Source organism: Monodelphis domestica, chromosome 1, assembly GCF_027887165.1.
Source record: "Monodelphis domestica isolate mMonDom1 chromosome 1, mMonDom1.pri, whole genome shotgun sequence".
In the NCBI taxonomy this organism is placed as follows: domain Eukaryota; kingdom Metazoa; phylum Chordata; class Mammalia; order Didelphimorphia; family Didelphidae; genus Monodelphis; species Monodelphis domestica.
Genome location: NC_077227.1, coordinates 420,778,712 through 420,801,282, shown reverse-complemented (window position 1 = coordinate 420,801,282; position 22,571 = coordinate 420,778,712). Strand labels below are relative to the sequence as shown.

General features: G+C 38.9%; 1 protein-coding gene across 1 annotated transcript in view; it reads left to right on the top strand.

Annotated features, from left to right (window-relative positions):
• Positions 1–22,571, top strand: part of C5 (complement C5) — a 115,966-nt gene that overhangs the window by 71,778 nt on the left and 21,617 nt on the right. Inside the window, exons 27-33 of the mRNA XM_056812030.1 lie at positions 25–120; positions 4,069–4,240; positions 6,615–6,820; positions 8,941–9,093; positions 12,401–12,463; positions 15,599–15,680; positions 20,517–20,574. Coding sequence (XP_056668008.1) covers positions 25–120; positions 4,069–4,240; positions 6,615–6,820; positions 8,941–9,093; positions 12,401–12,463; positions 15,599–15,680; positions 20,517–20,574 — 830 coding nt within the window. The remainder of the gene's footprint in view (positions 1–24; positions 121–4,068; positions 4,241–6,614; positions 6,821–8,940; positions 9,094–12,400; positions 12,464–15,598; positions 15,681–20,516; positions 20,575–22,571) is intronic.

Here is a 22,571-nt window from a genome sequence, read left to right as displayed (position 1 = left end):
GCTATTGCTATTTTTGTTTTTTAGGGTGCCATACCTAAAGACACAAAAGAAAAAGCTATCTATCTCACAGCCTTTACTCTTATTGGAATGAGAAAGTCATTGGAAATATGCCCAACTGAGGTAAGTGGTTTTTAAGTTTGATACATACACCCATCACCCAAATTTGGTCCATGTGCCTAGCTAACAAAAGACCACTCATCAGTTTATGCATATACTGCAGGGCTTTCTCCTTGATTCATTTCCATCTACCATTTTAAAACAATAGAAGATTAAGACATAGATGAAATGCTTATCAAATCAGATGGTGAGGAGAAGTTGAGTGAAAAAGCAAATGCAATGGATGATAGAAACAGGACCTGAAAAGATCTAGATATCCTAGAAAAACTGTGCTGAGACAAACACACTGATTTTTTTCCTTCTATACCTCAAAAAACTATCATTTTATAGGTGTGAATAGTCCTTCCACCAGTAGAGATCACAGTCTCTCTCTAATTTATTAGGTTGATCTTCATGTACTATTGCCAAGCCTGGTCCATATTCAAACACTTTTCCGGTAGTCTTCAGACAGGAGGCTCTTTTGCTAATCTGTTCTAATTCAATTAGTATGTATTAGAGTTGGCTGTGTATATAAGTCCTAGCAATACAAAGAAGAGTGATAAACAGTCCCTGCCTTCAAAAAGCTTACATTTTACTTGGGATACAACATGCAAGCAGGTAAATACATACATGATTATTTGAGAAGGAAGAAAACTAACAGATGGGGGATCATAAAGGTAGACTTTAAGGAAGCCAGAGATTCTAAGAGATAAAGGCAGGGAGAAAATGCATTCCAGGCATGGAATGGAAATAGCCTGTACAAAACAGACAGGAAATGGGAGATCATGTCTAGGAAACAGCCAATACACCGGTTTGGATGGAACATAGAACATATGAAAGATGAATAATAAGGTTGGAAAGGCATATTGGAATCATATAAAGGAAAGCCTTAAATGAAAAGTTATGGAGTTTGCATTCTACACTAGAGACTAAGGAGTGTTAAGTCCTTCTTTCTTCTCCCTTCTTCTCCCTTCTTCTTCTTTTTCTTCTCCTTCATCATTATCACCTTCATCAAAATATATCAACAAAAAATTCAGTGGTAAGAATAAAAGGATTACTGTAGAAATTAGATCAACTAAATTATTTTCTCTGATAGTATTCAGCAGGTTGTGTTTAGGAAGAGAAAAGGTACAGGAAGTATGGAATTTAATAAAATATGAGTGGCAATAAGGCTAGAATACAAGGAGTTCAGGAGTAGAGTACTAAGGATAGGATAACAAGCAACTGGTAAACTTTAGAATCAAGACTTTCAATGAGGCTTTGAAAGGTGTTATGGACTGCGAGAGGATGGAAAGATAGAATGAGGAGAGGTCACAGTAAAGACAAAAAAAGATTAAGACAGAAAGATGGGGAAAATAGATAGGAAATTTTGGTGTAATCAAGGAATTTTAATCTTTGTTGTATATGAGTAAAATAAAATAAAGATGAAGGTCCTGGGAATTGAGATTAATGAATTGTGGAGCACAAATATTTGAGGAGACATTGATATGCATATTAAAATCCAGGACAGTTAGGTGGCTCAGTAGATAGAGTTCCAGCCCTGGAGTCGAGGGCCTCAGTTCAAACCTGGCCTCAGACACTTCCTAGCTATATGACCCTAGGCAAGTAATTTAAGCTTATTTGCCTAGCCCATGCCCTTCTGTCTTAGAGATATTACTAAGGGCAGGAGGTATAGTTTTAAAAATTAAAATATATATATATATGCATAGGTGAAAAGAAAGACTAGAAACTATTTACTAGAATTTTTGAGAAAGGAGAAAAAATGGCTGTGGGACTTATAGATGACTGCAACCAGGATTTGGATAGAGTAACAGACAGGTAGGATGACCTCCAAAGATAATGTTGCTGAATGGTGACAGCAGGAGAATTTGGTAGAGGCAATAAAGAATTAGGAGTATTTCTTTTCAACCAGAATTTCAGAGGTGTGTGTGTGGTGGGGGAGAGAAGGAAGTGATGTGTGAGAAGAGACATTCAATATTAGGAAGGGTGACCAGGGTCTTAGTGTTTTGGGGGGACAGTCAGGTCCCTGGGAGCGTAAGAATGTTCAAAATCAAAGGAAGAAATCTAAAATGAAGGAAAGTTTGTTAATGATAGAATGAAGGTTTCAGGAGGCACAATGGAAAGGAAGGACAAAGAAGAATTGAGACTCATTGTGGGGGTGGAGGGTGTGCTAAGGTGTATGAGACTGAAGCAATGAGGAATAATGGCAGAAAAAGGAGACAGCAACTTCATCATGGGCATTAGGAGAGGAAATAGTAGGAATTTGCTGACCAAAGGAGTGGAAAATAGTACATTTGATGGGCTACAAATCTCACGAATCCAATGATGACAGAGAATGTTGCAAGTTCTCTCTCAAGTATCAAGGGAAAAAAGAAGTTTTTGGTCCACCATCTAGCCATTAATTGTTTTTTTTCCCTAATTTCCACAAAATTGCTCCTTCCCAGTCTCCTCTGATGAGTAGTCAGCCATCCATGTCATTCCCCTGTCCTGTGTTCTCTTCTCTTTTCTTTGCCATACTCTCTTGGAACCTCATCAGTTCCCATGAATTTAATTACCATCATTGATTTCCAGATCTGGAAGCATTCAAGTTGGATCTCTCATTTAAAAGGGTCATGTTTTGCATAAGATTTGGATCCATAAGATCTCTTTCAATTCTGTTCTTTGGTTTGACTTTCAAGTCAGGTAGCTATGTGGCTAAGTAGTAGAGTATTGGTCCTGGAGTTGGAGAGACCTGAGTTAAAATCTGACCTCAGACATTCACTAGCTGTGTGACCCTGAACTTAACCTCTTTTTGCCTTAATCTACTGGAGAAGGAAATATCAAACTACTCCAGTATCTTTGCCAAGAAAATCTCATGAACAGGCTATGATCCAGGGGGTCACAAAGAATTGGGCACAACCAAACAACAAGTAAAGTCATATGGTTAATCATCAGTTTACTCTTCTCAACATCCTGATCACCTTATACTGTTCCCATCAAATAACCTTCAACCAACTGATATCAAGAAAATATGGTAGGCAGCTAGTTGATCTAGTGGATAGAATTTTGGTCTTAGAGTTAGGAACACCTGAGTTCAAATCCTGTTTCAGACACTTACTAGCTGTGTGACCTTGGGCAAGTCATGTAATTACTATCTGCCTCAGGTTCTTCAGCTGTAAATGAGGACAAATAATAACAACTTCCCCTCAGGGTTTTTGTTAAGATAAAATGAGATATTTGTAAACTGTTTTTTTCAACCTTAAATGCCAATTTTTGTTGTTATTATTATCACGAATATCCAGAATTCAAGTATTTTGACACCTGGTCTACTTTTTTCTATTTGCCTATTTATTTTCCTAAGTGGTCCTACTTAATGTGAAGAGTAGTTCTTGCCCCTGTCTTTTTAGCTCTGGGAACATCCCCCAGTAATTAAAAAAGATGAAATTAATCAATAATTAAACATTAATTAAGTGCTTGTTATGTGCCAGACCCTGTGCTATTTTAGTTGGGATACAAAAAGAGTTAAATGACAGTCTCTGCCCTCAAAGAATTTATAATCTAATGATGGGGACAACAGTAGTAGTAGTCTCTCAGTGATCGAGAATGACTATTGTCTTTGTGCAGTTTCATTTACGGTGTACCCTCATGTGGCTTTGGAGTCCAAAGGCTGAGGCTATACAAAGCAAGGTATATGCAGGATAAATAAAAAATTAGGAGAGAAAGTGCTAGAATTAAAAGGGGTTGGGGAAGACTTCCTTCAGAAGGTGGGGTTTAGTTGGGACTTCAGAGGAACAAGGGAGGCCAATAATTGGAGCAGAGAAGGTAGAGTATTCCAGGCTGGGGTATGGCCAGAGGGAATGCCTGTAGCTGAGACATGGAGTGTCTTATGAAATAAAAGTCTCTATGTTCCTTCTGCATATGTATGGGTAGGTGGTGTCAGCTGCCATGATAACACTGGGCAATGTGACCAGTGTATCTTCTTCACTTATTTAGAAAATCAATGATGGGATTATCAAGGCTGAGTCTTTCCTCCATGAACATGCTCCAGATGCGCAGAGCACTTTCACTTTGGCCATCTCGTCTTACGCTCTGGCCCTTGGGACTACATCTCACCCTGCTTCTCGGACAATCTTTTCAAAGCTGAAGAAAGAAGCTTTTGTGAAAGGTATGACCATTGATTCCTCCATTCCATAATTAGTTATTAATTGTTTCCCATGCCTGAGTTCCTTTATTAGTCACTGAGAGAAACACAGCCATAGAATGAGGATGGGAATGGCTGCAAGTCAGGAGACCCAGGCTCAAGTCCTAGTTCTACAACTCACTAACTGAATCATCTTGAACAAGTCACTTAACCTCTTTGAGACTTACTGTCCTTCAAGGGAATAATAACAATAGCTCAAGGCTCCCCCAAACCTATAGGTTCACACAGTCTGGGATCCAATCTTAGAGATTTACCATGATGGGTCATTATCTCTCTTGGCTTCTTGTTCTCTCTCTGAAGTTATTGCAGGAAAACTTCTAATCTGCTCATGCTAGAGCTCATGGTTGAGCTTCCCCAAATATAGTAAAAGGGCCCCCCAGTTCCTATAAAAAGCCAAGTTAGCATAAGCAAATTGAGGGTGAAACAGGCTTCATTTTACCCCAACCCCAATTCAGAAGATGCAAAAGCTTCATCGGATACCATCCACAGATACAGAAAGCACACAAAGCACTCAATAGCCTATCAGCTCTCCCACGAAGTCAATTGAACTTGGGTTTGCTATTGGGACAGACCTTTGACATTGACAAGTCTCATTTTCCCAGAGTCCCACACAGTTTCCTCCCCACCAAACCTAGAGAGTCACCCTGTTGTTAGGGTTTCCCCCCAGAAAGCAAACATACATTGGGGACAGCTGAACAAACAATTCCCTTCCTCTTGATCTAGCACTGTCCATGTAACTTATTGACTTTACTCTCTGAGCAGGATACTATGCAGAAGCTATGTGGATTCTTTTCTTCTTTTTTTAAGGAATATGCTGTGTTAGGAAATTTTTTTTCTCTAAATATATTCTCAACTTGCCTAACTCTCAAACTTGGGGCTGCCTCTGAGGCAAAGCTGGTGCTCCCCAGTTATCTTTCTTCTTTGACTAGAAGGCTAGATTCGAGGATCATTCTGCCTGGATATTCAAAAATCTCCCCTCCTCTTCACAGGAGGTATGGGCTCAACACATCCCTATCTTTGCCATGTCATTCTGCTCCAACTCACCACCAACTGTTCCTGTGGGGCAGGAAAGTCTGCAAATGCCACAGGTTCTCTACTCCACTGTACCCCACAAATGCTGCTATGTTGGCACTGGTTTGTCTTCTGAAAGCTCAGAGTACAAGGAAGAGGAAAATGGTATCCCAAGTTGTTTTTATTGACTACAGTTAGGAGTAGTGGGTATTTTGATAAAAGCTTGTCCCAAATCTTAGCCAGACAATCAATAGGAGTTCTTTGTGTCTTATTGTTAAGGTACCAGGAGATACACTCCCCAAAGGGTGAACCTCTCGGGCCCATACCCTATGACCTCATTAGGTTGATTGAGGGAATAAACCAAATGAATCAGTTCCATTGATCAAATCTATTTGTGATTTATTTTCCAAAGTTGTTGCTATGAAAGTAATTCATAAATTATTATTAAAATGTTTTAATACCATTATTATATAAATAGTAAAAAGACACAGATCCTTGTCCTTAAGAAGCTTATACTTTAATTTGTAAATGCTATCTATCACACATGAAGTTTTAAAAGAAAGAAGTGAGGGTAAAATATTTGCATCTATACTTTGGCTCTGTCATTTCCTGCTTCTTGACTCCAATTCATACTTGGCCCATAAATTCCCTTGTTTAGTTCCTGGATCCTTCTGCTTGTCCAAACTCTTCCAGAAACTCTACTGCTAGTGATATTTGCGTGCTGCCAAGACTAATAGGTTTCCTGGGGACCTACCTGGACATAGTAGATTCTTCTATCTCTCCAGGGACCTTAGTCTGTTTTTTCTGTGCAAGGGTCTTATTCTTTCTGGGGTCAGGGTCCTCTTTATCAGCCTGGTGAACCCTATGAATCCCTTCTCAGAATGTTTCTAATGCATAAAATAAAATACACAAGATTACAAAGGATGGTATTATAATATCTATTTACATTAATGTACTATGATTTATTTATCCACTTCTCTATCAATGTTACATTTTGTTTAGTGGAATTGGGGGGATGATAGGATCATAGATTATAGATATAGATATAATCTAGATCATAGATTTAGAATTAATGGGACCCCATTTGGTGTTTTCTTGGCAAAGCTACTGGAGTAGTTTGCCATTTCCTTCTCCAGTTCATTTTGAAATTACAACACAGATGATAAGTGACTTACCCAAGGTCACAAGGTAGTAAGTGTAAAGACAGGATTTGAATGCAAGTCTTAAATGACTGGTACAGATACTAAGTGGCAGAGACAGGAAAGAGATCCTAGGAATTTATATTCTACATGCTTTCAGTAAATTTACCTTCTATTCATTTTTTAAGGCAATCCACCCATTTATCGTTTTTGGAAAAGTGATTTTAATAATAAAGATACCACTGTTCCGACTGTTGCTACAGCCCAGATGGTAGAAACCACAGCATATGCTTTACTTTCAATTCTACTTTTGAGTGACATAAATTATGCTAAGCCTGTTATCAGATGGTTGTCTGAAGAACAAAGATATGGAGGCGGATTTTATTCCACCCAGGTAATATTTCTTAAAACTTTTCCTTATCCTTTATTTCCATGATCCCTCATATACCAGATATTTCCATGTCTTTGCTCCCTCCAGTAGCCACTAGAAACATAAAAATATGTTATTTCAATAGACCATTGGATAATAGGGGACCTTACAAATCACCTAGTTCAATCTGCTCATTTTACAGACAAGAAAATTGAGATCTAGAGAGCTCATAGATTTAGAGCTTAAAGGGACCTCAGAGATCAAGTCCATTTACAGATGAGGAAACTGAGGTTCAGAGAAGTCACACAGCTAGAAAATACATGAGGCAAGATATTAATTCAGATTTTTTTACTCCAAGTGTCTAACACTGTGACCCCTGTATTATACTGACTTGGAGTAATCCACACTTCTCATGGTACCAGTTGACAAGCAAGGATCAAGGTTGCGCCTCCATATCATGGCTGTTGCATCTTGGCTCCAATTTCAAATTGGTCTCCAAACTTCTTTGGTCCCTAAATCCTTCTGCCTGGTCTCCAAATTCTTCTACTTGGTTCAGGAGCTGCCATTCCAGTATTGCTACATAAGACCAAGATGTTTCCTGGAGTTCTGCATGAATGTAAAGGATTTCTCCCATACAGAGGGAATGTAGTAGTAAATGTTTAATAACTGGCTCTCTGAAAAAAATGTATACAGGACCCAATTTTATATTTAATCTGAATTGTTAAAAATGTAATCACTTTTGGAAGTCTAGATAATCAAGAAAAGAATCAACTAATCCTTGATTTGTAGTTGTTGCCTAGTTCCAAAGTATGAATGATTCCACAGAAAATTTAATGATCAACTCTGACCTCGGTCAAGTATTAGCTAACTTCGACATGCCACAACATCCAGCTCTCCAGGAACCCTAGACTGCTCTCAGAGTAGCCCAGGAGAATTAACTGATTTTGTTTTATGTACTTCTTTGTTAGCCTAGGGAAATCTTATGGACTCTTCTCGGAAAATGTTTTTAAATGCAAAAATTAAAATTCACAGGAATACAAAGGAAGCCAATTATATTGAAATATAATTATCAAAATGTTTTAAAAACAAAAGTCAAGTTCATAGATTCTAGCTTCAGAACCCTCTGATCCAGACCTTCTCTCTCTTCTCCATATCCATCCAACAGCTCTTAAGGTCTGTCTCCAGCTAGGCACACCTTCTGTGTACAGATCTAACATTGACTGTACTGGCCGCACTGTCTGAATGCTAGGTCGGTTAGATTTCGCCCCTCCTTCAGGGTCCTCTACTATGCTTAAGGTGGGTGGAGGTATGTAGGCTCCCTGCAAATGGCTTGAGTGAGCCCTCATCAGTGGTGTTGCCTCAAGTGTAGAAGTGGTCCCCTGTACCCTGTTCTATTCGATCATTAACAGATTAGCTTTTACAAAGGAATATTTGCTTCAGAAACTTTAATCATGGGACATCTAGGTAGTTCAGTAGATTGAGAAAGGCCTAAAGATGGGAGGTCTTAGGTTCAAATGTGACCTCAGATACTTCTTAACTATGTGACCCTGGCCAAGACACTTCACACAAGCCCTTACTGCTTTTCTGCTTTGGAACCAATCCTTAATATCAATTCTAAGACAGAATATGGGGTTGGTTGGTTGGTTGGTTGGTTTTTTAAAAAAAGGTATGATCATAAATACAACTAGCTTCAGGGGAAAACATCTTAATAATCTGAACTGACTCTATGGTTTTGTAAAATGACTTATGATGACTGTAACCCAAACATAGTTAAAATGATAATAGCTAGTATTTATATGGTGCCTTAAGGTTTTCAAAGCACTTTTCCAAAATGATCTCATTTTACCTTACAATGACGCTGAGAGGTAGGTATTATAATCCAATTTTACAAATGAAGAAACTGAGCCAAACAGGAGCTAAATGACTTACCAAGAGTCACACAACTGATAAATTTCTGAGACTGAATTTTAATTAAAGCCTTGCTAACTAAGTCTATATCTCCATAAACTTGCCATCTAGCTACTATTTTGCATTGAAACAGATGTCATATTGGAGATAAATATGGTTTTGGTATTATAAAGAGTTAAACAAATCTAAACAATTATTTTGGTCATCATATAGCTCTTCCTTTATTCTTCCCCCAGGATACAATTAATGCCATTGAGGCCCTGACTAAGTATTCACTCCTGCTTAAGAGACATCGACTGAACATGGACATCAAAATTTCCTACAAACACAAAGGTGACTTGCTCCATTACAAAATGACGGATCAGAATTTCCTTGGAAGACCAGTAGAGGTAACTATAAGAAAAAATTAAAAAATCAAAAAGAAAGAAATTAAAGTTGAACTCCATCACGACTTCTAAGTTGACTCAGAAAGGACATTAAAAATAGATTATAGGGACACTTGTGGATGAAGAAAAGTAAGTTAAACATAAAGGATGTCTCTCTGAGCTAAACATTGTCAGTTGCTTCAACCCATCTTCTAAGAGCATGATTTTAAAGCTCTAGGACCATTGGCTACATGGTCATCCTTTCTCTAGTTTATGTTTCCTTCCTAAAATATAGAGCAACTGAACACAACTCCCTAAGGTGCTCTAACTAGGACAAAGCAAATAATACTTCACTTTCCTTATTCTGGGCACAGCTTCTATGATCATATTGACATTTTGATTTCCATATCAAAGTATTGACTCATTTTTAGCATAATCTACAAAACTCATTTCCAACCTGCTGCTGCCCCACCAAAGCAGATCTTTTTCACAAGAACTGCCATTTAGTCTATTTTCACCGGCTTCCCCAACTCTGTTTACTTGGGGAATTGACTTTTTGAATCCAGATACAATACTTTATTTTTATTAAGGAGACATTTGCAAGATTAGCATGTTATCTATCCCCTTTATCCCAATCATTGATTAAAATATAAAATATACCTACAGGCAAAATAGATACCTGCAGCTAATTTATGGTCTTCTAGACCTAAAATTATTTGGAAGATCAAAGATGAATATTAAGGGAAACTTTCACTGCTTGGTTTTCACTGTGAGAAGCTGTGTTGCACAATAGAAAGGCTATTAAACCAGAAGTCAGGAGGCATGGGAACTAGTCTTCTCCACTTGCCTCCCATGAGCTATGTGACCTTCCCTCCCATCTGGTTACTTTTGTCATATTATCTGGTTACTATCAAGGAAATGGGCTCAACTGCACTTCAAGAAAGGGAGTGCAACTTCTGGGTGGCAAATAGGGGGGGAGTTTATGCTGGATTTGACCTCTATTTTCGATCATTATTAAATTTAAATTAAAAAAAAATCCTATAGACTGAAAGAAAAGTTGGGCAGAGATAAAAGGGAGGATTTCAAAGTCACAGAGGGATAAAAAATAAGTGTCAGAGACTGATAGCTAGAAGACATCTCAGAGGATGTCTAGTCCAACTCCCTTACACCTTTACAAGTAAGGGAAATGAGATTTAGAAAAGTTAAGTGACTTTCCCAGAGTCACACACCCACTGAGTATCAAAACTAGGATTTGAAACCAATTTTCTTTGATGTAAGTAAAGGTCTTTGGCTTTATTTATAATATCTTTATTATTATTATATAATAATAATATAATATTATTATTATATTAATTATTTAATTAAACATTAAAAATCATTAGTTATTAAATATGTTAAATTATATATTTATAATATTTATTATATATTTTTGGCCTTACTTTTACTTTAGATTACACCATGTGGCTTTTTACTCATTTGGGAGTTTCATCCTATGTTCCTATACTTTAGGACCAATGAAAACTGTTACACTGATTGTGAAGCCTCTATAAGACACCAAAAAAAAATCTGATCTTTTAAAAATGCAAACTTGTAATTATGTGCATTGATTTAGGTTATTTTCCCAAAGAGAATGAGTTGACTACATAGGAATGCCAACATGGCCATAAGGAAACATTTGAGTATTAACTCATGTGACAAGGAAATCACTTTTAAAAGACTGATATATATTAATTTAAGGTCGCCAAGGAATTCAGCTATGTAATTCCTTAATGAAAACTCAAGTCAGCCGTCAACCTTTTATGGAGTTTTAATTACAAACAGGAGGAAGAAAGGAATTAGAGATAGAGAGATAGAGGGAGAGAGAAAGGGGAGAGAAGGGAATAGGGCTTAAATACCCCTTCTGTTTAGGCTGGGCCAAAAGGCCCAAGCCCTTAGATAGCTGGGGCAATGAAAGGAGATCAGTCCCTATTACTCACGTGACCAAAAATGGAGAAACAGTCTCCGGGGCCCCCCCTTTCAGCTTCCTTCAGCCCAAGCTTCTCAGAGCACACCGCAACCACTCCGACAAACTCCTCCACCTCCTCGAGTCTTCAGACCCCTCTATCCTTAAGGAAACCATCCAAGTTCCCTTCCCTCAGTCCTCACATCTACCAATCACCTGTCCATCAATTTCCCTGTGCCAATGGAGGCTCTAGCTTAACCCAGGACCGCCCAGAGGTCTCTGGCTTTGCACATGTCTGTTGAAAGTCATATTTTCAAATAATTAAATCTTTGATCCTTTGCTACAGCCCTTTCTAAATCCTGTTAACCTGAGTAGGGTAGAGCTTGGAATAATTAAATTTTGATCTATGCTGCAGCCCTTACTCAATCCTGTTAGGACTGAGTAGGGTGGAGATTGATTCCAAGTATCTCCATTGTATCAATTCTAAAATCAATCATGACTCAAAGAAATTCCTGTTCTATGCTTAAGCATAGGTCAAAGTCCTTTCCATTGTTCAGCAAAAGGTTTCTGTCCTAAAGTAATCTTAAGAAGGGAGGAGAAGGAACCTCCCATGCCAATGGGGTTCACATTCCAATAGTCAAGACCCACTATCAATAGGAAATTTTTCAAGTATGAAATTTCCCAATGGTGAAATTTCCAACATTTATAAGTCTAAGAAATTTTGAGGTTTACACTCATTTTTATTTTTCTGGCATACTCAGCAAGCTCTAAATAAATGTCAATGCACACATAATCATCTTGGATATTCCTTCCTCCAGTGCAGATACCCCCATCCATGCCCTATCATCCTAGGTGAGTCTTTTCCATATATCTGCATAAAAACTTCACAGAAGAGCCACAAAAAAAACCTTAGAGCCTTCCCCTGGCTCTTTGTAATAGTCCATCAATACCAATACTAACAATCTGCCATCTATCACCCTCACTCTGTGGCTGGCCAACCTCCTGTTCCAATCATATATGACCTCAATGATATTTTTTATAATATTTTTTATGTGTAAGTCAGGGTAGGTAATTTACTGGAGCAAATTGCTTTTCCCACTATATCTTTACATTATGCTTTGGGCCACTGCCATTGTATTTCTTCTGAGGTTGTGATATCCCATGAAATGTAGCCAAATTCAAGTACAGTCCTGGAAGCAAACACTGCTTCCTATTGGAGAACCAGAGTAGCTAAACGCAGAAGGGCCCCTCTTCCAAGGGGGCTCTCTAGGTGGTGTTTTGATGGAGGGGACTACAGCAGCCCACAAGGCAGATTTGTAATATATATCCCAAATATGACATTGTTTTTCAATGTCATGTGATAAGAGCCGTGTTTCTCTACCTTTTCAGGTGCCTCTGAATGATAACCTACTTGTCAGCACTGGATTTAGTAATGGCTTAGCCACTGTACATGTAAGTAAATGCTTATCTGGGAGAGTTAAATACCTCCTCCTGCCGTTTCTCATCACTATCATAAAGAAATCATTTCCTTAGAGAGTTCTGCCACTTTTGCCATTGAAACCTCCATCCCAGGAGTAATGTAAGACATGCTTGTAGTTCTATCCAGGACTATGGTAATTTCCCATGTAATTTTCCGTTGAAGAAGAAAATTAATCATAACATACAGAAGATAGTATGTAGAGAAAGATTCTCTCCAAACTTTGAATAGTTCTTTAAATACATGGAACAATTTCTGTATGTTATTTTTTTCAGTGCTTTAAGGAATGCTGATTTCATGTAAGGTCTCATAAAATAGTAGAAAGAATGCCAGGTTTGGAGTTAGAGCACTTAGGTTTGCATACTGACTTATGCTACTCCCTGTGCTCCCTTGAGAATATCTCTTGGCCTCTCTGGGACTCAGTTTACCCTGATATAAAATATGAGACTTGGACCAAATGACTCCTGAGATTTCCTCCAGTTTTAAAGCTATGATCTAAGACTTTGTAGCTCTGAAAGAGTTTGTACTACACTGGTCCAGGCTTTGAGAACGCAGGATGACCTCATTCCATGATGAAGCAAAGGAGTGACTTCAGTAGATTTTTTTTAAAATCTAGTTTAGAATATTGAATAGAGGCAGTGTGGAGATATAGATAGAGAGCTGACCTCAGACCCTGGGCAAATCATTTACCTGTTCAATGTACCAGGCAACTAAGACTATCACTTGCAAAGAGAATACTGATCTTCATTGGTGGAATAAATTCCTTGCCTGGAGATCATTTCACTAATGGAAATCATAGATCTAGTTCCCCCTCTCCCCGCCCCTCAAACAATGGATATAGTAACACCGTATTGTCAGAGAATAAAGTTTTTCCACATGAGCACTTTTTTGATGTGAACTAATTTTGTGGAATTTTTCACAATTATATTATGCACATGCCTATTTTGTTCAGTAGGGTTTAAGAACAAAATTTAAGGTTTTCAAGTTGCTTGTAGTCCTCATTATAAATACTAAATGTTCTCAGAACTGGTCTACAACAAGGCCCTTGGGGATGCTTGAGTTACATAGGCCTATTTGTCCCTTCACTAAATGGCCATAGACTATTGAATTTTAGGAGTTATTGTATCTGCTTTTTATTGTTATCCTCAAATTGTCAGTAGTCACTTTTCATCATTAATGTTTGTGCTTTACCCCTTCTGCTCACCCTCCAAATCCTTTACTCAATTGCTGGTTCTAATCTGCTCTGAGTGGACCAACTTCATCTTTCACCCTGTGATATTCTGCCTCAGAATCCACTGTGTCCCATTCTTCTTCCATGCAGAGATTTCTGGGGAGGTAGAGCACTGTGCCATTCATCTACTGACAGGACTTTTCTTTTCACCGTCCCTAAAATTGGAATTGTTCAGTGGGAAGAACAGAATCCCAGGCCTGCTCAGTCTTACCAACTGGACACACAAGCTAGGGCTCTCTGCCTACTCATGTTTGTTTAATTCTCCAATCTTCCCAAAATACATCCCACTTTGGCATTGCTCCCAGGGTAAACCCAGACTTCCTGAGATCCAGAAGGGGACACTTCCAAGACATTTGCATTGATTCCTGTTCTCTCAGTTTCAAATGGCCCAATCACTAACTATCCTTGACCTGACTCATGCAATTGATTGTTCTAAATACTACACACTATGGTTTGTATAATCTATTTCCATCCCAAGGGGCCATTTTTCTACTCATATCTACTCAACTGATTGACTAGTAAGAATGAAAGAAAAAGCATTATGTGCAAAACATTGTGCTAAGCTCTGAGGATACAAATAAGAAAAGCAAAGATAGTCCTTGCCTCCTCCAGTTGCTCACATTCAGAGGCAAAAGACTGGACATATGGAGATAGTACAGCCTCAGTTTCCTTGGAGTTGGGAGGATCTGGGTTCAAATCTGACCTCAGAAACTTCCTAGCTGTGTGACCCTGGGCAAGTCACTTGACCCCACTGCCTAGACCTTACCACTCTTCTGCTTTAAACAAATACCCAGTATTGATTCTAAGATGGAAGGTAAGGGTTAAAAAAAAAAGACAGAAGGTAAGGGCTTAGAAAAAATTAATTGCCAAATTTAATAGTTTTTGGTGGAACCAAGATGGCAAAATAGAGTATTCCAGCCAAATTCTGGCCTTGAGTCATTAGCATTTTAATTTGAGATTTCATTTGTAGGTGTTCTCACATTATTGACTTCTCTAAAGTTTGTTTTGGTCTTCCCTGCCACTGTTGTAGCTTTTTATGGTCAAGTTCTTTTTTTCAATTGTTTCCTCATTTTCTTAGCATATTTTTTCACTCTGAACTTTATGTTAAATTGTGCTCTGCTCATCTGGGGTTGATGAGTAGTGTTCCAAGCTTCAGGATTTTTCATGCTACTGTTTTCAGAGTTGGTTCTAGAGTCTGCAAACTTTTGGTGATTCCAGAGTGGTGTTATCCTGGGAACGTTGTGGTCCCTGCTCTGCTAGTTTACCCTCTGGTGTTTACCCAGGAACAGTTCCTGTTTCCCTACAGCCACAAGTATTAGTGCTCTTCTTGGCCTTGGAACTTAGCTCCTCTTGGTCCTAGAATTGTGACTGGGGCTCTTGCTCCCTTATAACCAATCACAAGATTTGCCCCCCCACCCCAGTGTCCTGGAACTGAGACCCAGACTTGTTTGTGTGCAATAGCAGTGCCAATCAGTGCCAGCTGCATCCCAGGCCAGCAGAGTCCCCTGTACTTTCTTTCTGAACAGTCTGACCTTCTTATTGTCTCTGGCCCGAGAGCTCCCAAAGCTGCTACTGTTTCAGCTAACTCCAAGGCTCCCTGCTGGTGTTCCTGTTGTGCTCTGAGCCTGTGGTCACCCCAATGTTACAGACTTCTTCTGAGGATATCCCAAGTTGTCTTAGTCAAGAAAAATGTCTCTCTCTGACCTTTTGTGGACTCTGCTGATCTAAAATTTGATTTGAGTCATTATTTTAAAGATGTCTCCAGGGGAATGTTGGGAAAGTTCAACTGGGTCCTGTACCCTGTTTTCTTGGTTTCACCCTTATTCCCTTTTCTTCCCTTTTAAATCCAATCTCTCTCTCCTTATTTTTCCCTCTGTAGCTAAGGACAGTTGTCCATAAAATTGGTACTTCTGGGGAGGTCTGTAGCTTTGAGCTGAAAATTGAAACCCAAGAGTTGGAAGGTAAGTCAGTCACATATAATCTCAACTATGTTTTGGGTTAAGCACTAGGTCACATCTGAGAAAAATCTACCTTGAATTTAAAAAAAGATACTTCAAAAATAAACATTCTAAGTATAGAGATCCAGTCTTTAGGATTATAGATTGAGATTCCAAGTGAGAACAACTACAGCTAAATGAATTATTTACAGGACTCATTGATCGGGAAATAATTCTGACCAACCTATTTAGTATTTTGCTAATTCTGCAATCTTAATGGTATAGCCACTTCCATAACTGCAGATCAGAATCTCTTCATACCTTCACATCCTATGTAATCTGTCCACAAATCATCATCCATAAGGGATTAACAATGCCGCCAAGGAACTGATAGTCTTGTAAAATAATGAGACATCAACACAAAAAGCTATTATAATTTACAATGTTACATGACAAGTCACTTAGAGAATTATGAAACAAAATCTTAGATGAGGTATGAGGGGGAAGGTTGTTATCATTAGAGGCAAAGGTGGGGTGAAGCAAGAAAGGCTTCCTAGAAGAAGTGGCACTTAAAATGGATTTTGATGAGTGGGTAGAATTCAGCAGATGAAGATAAGAAGTAAGAGACTTCCCGGTTTAGAGAACAGCCTGAATAGACACAGAGACATGGGTCCCGGCATCTTGTCAGAGAACAGTGTGCTATGCAATGCAGTGGTCAAGATTCCTTCCACTTGTTCTTTTAATATCTTGAAAGGAACCCAAAATAGTCTATCAATAAATATTTATTAAGCACCTATTATGTGCCTGGAACTGTGCTACATGTTGAAGATACAAATAGGAAAAAGAAAAACAGTCCCTGTCCCTCTAGTAGCTTAAAAAGTCAAAAAATGGGGGGAGAGAGAGACACAGAAAGATAATGCTGTCAATCAAAATATTGTCTCTCATCTTCATTATGTGATCAGCCCACTTCCTTTTCTGATCAGGCACAGTGGTGGTGTGATGTAAATTTTGTGGATTGGCCTGATACAAAGATAAATGATCATTATGCTCTCATGGGGCTTTTACAAAAATATACTTCTAATTGACTTATGTAGGTGCAAAATTCTGTAAAGGTCCAATGGAAGAAAAGTTATTGATCTTGGTTTTGACTCCCCTATTTAGTTGTTAGTTCAGACCTCATGATCATCTCTCATCTGGCTTTTGCAATAGCCTCCTAATTAGTGTCCCTGCATTAGCTGTCTCCTTTCTTCAATCTAGCCTCCACATGGTTGCCAAAATTATCTCTAAGAGGCACAAGTCCAACCTCATTACTCTCTTGTTCAGAAATCTTCAGTGTGGCAACCTTTGCCTCTAAGATAACATACCAACTCTCAGTTTGTCATTTAAAGCACTTCCCACTCTGTGTCCTGCCTACATTTCCAGCTTGTTTCACATGAAAACCCTTCCCACTGTGTGCATTCCATCCAAATGAGTCTCCTTGGCACTCTTCATACCCTGTATTCTCTCCCACCACCAGGCCTTTGCACAGGCTGTTCCCCCTTATCACTCTTTCTTTCACCTTGTCCCTATTGCAGGATGTGGCTCTCTCAGAGGGGAGAGAAGCCACAAGGTAGGAAGATAGAGACAGGATAGAAGTTTTGAATCCCACGAGGGGGATGACGGAGTCCAATTAGAGATATGAGGTGGTCAGAATGAGTCTTTATTAATTATCAATGAGCCACAGCTAAGCTCTGATCAAAGGACCATTCCGTAGGCTTTTACCAGTCCTGAGATCCATACCACACAGGTCAGAGAGGTGAATAGAGAAAGATTAAAGATGGAGCTTGGCCAGAGGCCAAGCTCCTGCAAGGACAGCCATCAGCTAGCCTGAAAGAAAAGGAGAGAGAGAGAGAGAGAGAGAGAGAGAGAGAGGCGGAGCTTGCTGGGCTACTTATAGTTTTTGATATGCAAATATACACAGTACATAGGGATGATTCTCATTGGTTAATGACAAGGCATAGGTGTGGTTTCTCTTAACCAGGGGAGAACAAAGAAACCTGTTTTCCCGCCTAACCTGGGAGAAACTGGGGTCAAGGGTCAGAGGCCTTCCCAGCCATGAGCAATACTGAGCATGCTCAAGACTGACTGTTTTCCCCTTGCCCATAGCTAGGGGTGGGCTGCTACACAGGAAGCCTTCTGTAATCCTCCTGCTTGTACATGCACTCTCCCTCTGCAAATTATTTCATATTTACCTACCTGTTTATGTTGCATCCTCCCAGTAGAAAGTAAACTCTTTCAGGACCTCGATTGTTTTGTTTACTTATTTATTTTTGTATCCTCAGTGCCTAGTATAGTGCTCATATAAAGTATACACTTTAGCCTTTGAGCCTAAAGGTCATCTAATCCAACCTGCTCATTTTACAGAAGAACCTGAGACCCCAAAAGGCTAAGTGATTTTATCAAGGTAATATAGATAGCAAGGAGCAGAGTTCAGGTTTGAACTCCAGGCTGGTGACTTCCAATCTATTGTTCTTTCTATAAATGCTTCTTAAACTCAACAAGATCCCTTCAAGAAAAGTATTTTATATTGTTGTTTGGTCATTTCAAGTCACATCTCTGGGACCCCATTTGGGGTTTTTCTTGTCAAAGATATTGAGTGGATTGCCATGTCTTTCTCCAGCTCATTTTATAGATGAGAGAACTGAGGCAAACAGGGTTAAGTGACTTGTTCAGAGCCTAGCAAGTGTCTGAAGCTATAGTTGAACTCGGGTCTTCCTGACTCCAGGCCTAGCATTCTATTCATTGCATCAACCACCTGCCCTTAATAAGTTAAAATTATTTTCAGTATTTAGTCTGGTGCCACATAGGTTTGTATGATGATAGATTTCAAACTGAGGACAGAGGTCTTTAATCATATCATTTTAGAGCTGAGAAAACTGAGTGGTAGGGAGGTAAGTTACTTGCCCCAAGGACACACAGGGTACAGTGTCGGGGGTGGGAACTGAGCCCAAATGCTCTGACTCCAGAACTGGTGTTCTTAAGGGACCAAATCATTCAATCAACAACAATCACCTCTCATGTACCATGTTCTTTGCTAAATGCTGGAGTTACAAAAGGAGGCAAGAAGGCATCCTGTCCTCAAAGAGTTCCCACTGTAATGGTGGAGACAAAGATAAAAATAATTAAATGTGTCCAATATATGTGGGTGGCATTCTCAATGCAGGAAGCACTATTGGCTGGGGACATTGGGATTTGAGCTGAGTCTTGAAGGAAGCCAAGGAAACTAGGAGGAAGAGGTGAGGAGGGAGAACTCTACAGGCATGGGAGGCAGTGAATGCAAAGGTGTGGAGATGGGAGATGGAGTGTTCACCAAGGGATTACCATAGGGAAGGAGGGAGAGTAGAACCAGTGCTGGAGTGAGAACCTGGGAAAGAATTGCTGAAGGGAGGAACTGTAGGAACCAGCAAGGACATATAACAGGGTTAGGTACTGAAAGACAGAGGGAAATGTTTATGATTTGAAAATAAAATTTCAGAGTTTACATATATAGAAGAGGAGTATGTATGGGTGATGGTAAGATCACATGTATGGCCATCTCTGTAAAGCTAAGGTCAATCCATAGATCTATAATATCTATATATACATGTATGTATTGTGTGCATGCATGGAATATATTCATATATAACTATACATATATTAAATATTAAATTATATGATATAAAATTAAATATAAATATGAGTAAATAATAAAATAAAATATATAGTACATAATAAAATAAAGTAATATATAGATATTATACATATATACATACACATACACATTCCCTATTATGAAGGCAGGAGTTATGATGAAAAGAAAGATTGTGAACCAATCTGGAAAGACGGAGAATATCCTGGAGCTTAATAAATAACAGTCATCAGGATCTGAATAGGGCGATAAATTTGAATTGAATAAACTCCAAAGGAGAGGTTCCTAAATGAGAGTAGTGGGCAGAGAATATGGAAAGTTGCAGAATGTTCCAATTCCTCCCTAAAATCCTAACTGTGCATACTAAAAAGGGTGTTGAGAGAAACCATATCAGCAAGAGGAATTCAACTCTTTGTGAATGCCAGAGGATGGGTGGAATAAGAAAAGAAGTTTTAAAGTGAAAAAAATGAATAATTATGAAAGAACAAGCATTCTGGAGGGCACAATGAAGGTGCAGACAGTTGAAGTAGGATATCAGGAAAGGAGTGTTGAGGTAAGGTAGGCAGAAGTTGGAATGGGGACTAGAATTTGTACAGTAGAGCTGGGAGTTGCAAATCACTAACATAGGGGGAACATTGGAGTGTTCTACTATATTAAACTACATTAAAGAATGTGTTCAAGAAGAGTCTAAGTGGGTGGAGCAAAGACCACTGGGGGATACCTGTGAATAAACTGTACAAAGACATCCTTGGAGGACCTGACTGAAGTTCCTGTGGCCAAGACAGAAGCCAAGAAGTGTGTGGTAGGTAGGAGTCTCCCTCCCTGTCTGGTCACCAGGACTTGGCTGAGGAAGTCCCTGGGTAATTTGATCTTATATTCAAATATAAAGGGAGAAAAATAGCCAAAAGTCTTATTCTCCTAGGACTCATAAATTTCTATTTAAATTTACTATCAATTTCCAAATGGCATATAAGCATTTATATCATATATATATATATATATATATATATATATATCATATGCTCATATCATATAGATATGTTCATATCATACAGCATTTAATATATTAAATGTAGCTCAGTTCAGCAAACACTTATTAAGTACTTGCTATGTCTGTGGCCCTATTTAGTTTTTATGATTCCTAAATAACTAAGAAAATGGTATTTATATAACTCTATTGTTTCTCATATTAGATAACAGCTATGGAAGATATAAAGAATCTGGAGATAAACTCATGATAGCTTGTGCCAGGTAAGTTCAATTCCTTTCCCATAAATAGAAGTTATGGGGTTGAATTTCACCTTTAGCCAACAATATTCTCTTCTCCATAATAGTACTTAGAGTCATCAAATACTTGAGTCAGAAGGTAAAGTACAAGTATTTTTTCTTTTAAACCCTTACCTTCCATCTGACAATTAATACTGTGTTTTGGTTCCAAGGCAGAAGTGTATTAAGGGATAGGCAATGGGGGTTAGGTGACTAGCCCAGAGTCACACAGCTAAGAAATGTCTGAGGTTAAATTTGAACCCAGGATTTTTTGTCTATGGACCTGGCTTTGAATCTACTGAGCCACCTAGCTGCCCCCAGAACAAATGTTTCTTAAGTGCCTACTCTGTTCCAGGCACTGTGCTAAGTGTTTTACAGATATTATTTCATTTTATACTTACAACAACCCTGGAAAGTAGGCACTATTATTATCTTCCCCATTTTACACTTGAGGAAAGTGAAGCAGGGGAGCAGTTAGGTCGTATGGAGGGTAGAGCAGTAGTCCTGGAGTCAAGAAGACTCATCTTCCTGAGTTGGAATGTAGCCTCAGACACCTCCTAGCTGTGTGACCCCAGGCAAGCCATTTAACCCAGTTTGACTCAGTTTCCTTTTCTGCAAAATGAGCTGGAGGAGAAAATGTCAAACTGCTCCAGTATCAAGAAAACCCCAAATGAGGCCACAAAGAATCAAACATGACTGAAACAACTCAACAACAAACAGAGAAACTGAGTTAAACCTAGGGACATACAGTAATTCTCTGAGGCCAGATTTGAGCTCAAGTCTTTCTGACTTGAAGCCCTATGCTCTATCCACTTCCCAGTCCATCCCCTAATCCCTACCCCTATGCATAGTAGTTTCTCTTTCATTTATAATCATATAGAGTTGCCTGAGGATTCTGGGACTTCAAGTGATTTGTTCATGGTAGCACAGCTAGCATACATGATAGAAAAGAACTGAACCCAGGCTTTCCAGACTCCAAGGCTAGCCTTAATCCCCTATGGCACACTGCCTATGCATAATTGATGCTTAATAAATGTGTTAAATTGAATTATAGCTTCTTTTCATTGTCTTGAGACTGCTCAGAAGATATGAAAAAATATGCGTTTTAATGTTTAACTCGATAAATATGTTATATAGAATATTTATAAATAGGACTGATATAAACCAGGCCATCATAACCAAATCCTCCCTTAGTCTTTGTCTATCCAACTCTCCATTTCTTCATCTGTTAAATGAGAGGAAAATCTTTGTGCTGCTACCTACCTCACAGAGCTTTCATAAGGAAAGTAGTCCGCCAGCTGTGGTGCTTTAGAGAAATGTGAGTTACTATTATTACTAAGTACAAGAGACTTGATTCTCAAAGCAGCCTAATTGCCCATTGTGAAACTGAGGCAAGGCAGCCAATAAAACTGTGATTCTTCTTTATTTTGAAGTGCTATCTTTCGATATTTATGGCTTTGGGACAATGTGTTCAATGAAGGCTGAGTGAATATGGTTTTGGCTCTCTGACACAAAAGTTAGATTGAGCAAATTCCAAGAGTAACTGAACTATTCATGTCAGAAATTCTGTCCTCAAGTTTTCAGATTGTCTTTTTCCAGATTAAAAACACTGTCACACAATTACTATGTCCTGGAGGACCTCTTCAGTCATTTTCTCTTTGTAGCTCCTCTGGTATGTTGAGAAGGAAAGAAAAGGCAGTTTTCCACCCCCTCCCCACTCTTCCTTCTCCCAGAACAAAATTGCCCTGAGGGAGGAGTCCTCACCATCTTTGGCACCAGCCCTGAAAGCTTTGAAAAGAAGGCTCCTTTTCCACAGTTTAAACATTCTCCATGGAAACCAGTCATAAGGGCTCCAGCAACCTTTTCATAGAAACTCTGCCCACAACTCCGGGGCCCCTTTTGGGTATGGTTAACTGGAGAGTTTGCATCTGCAAGCTGGAATGAACTGGCTCTGTTCCACAAACACCTCATCCAGTTGAGGA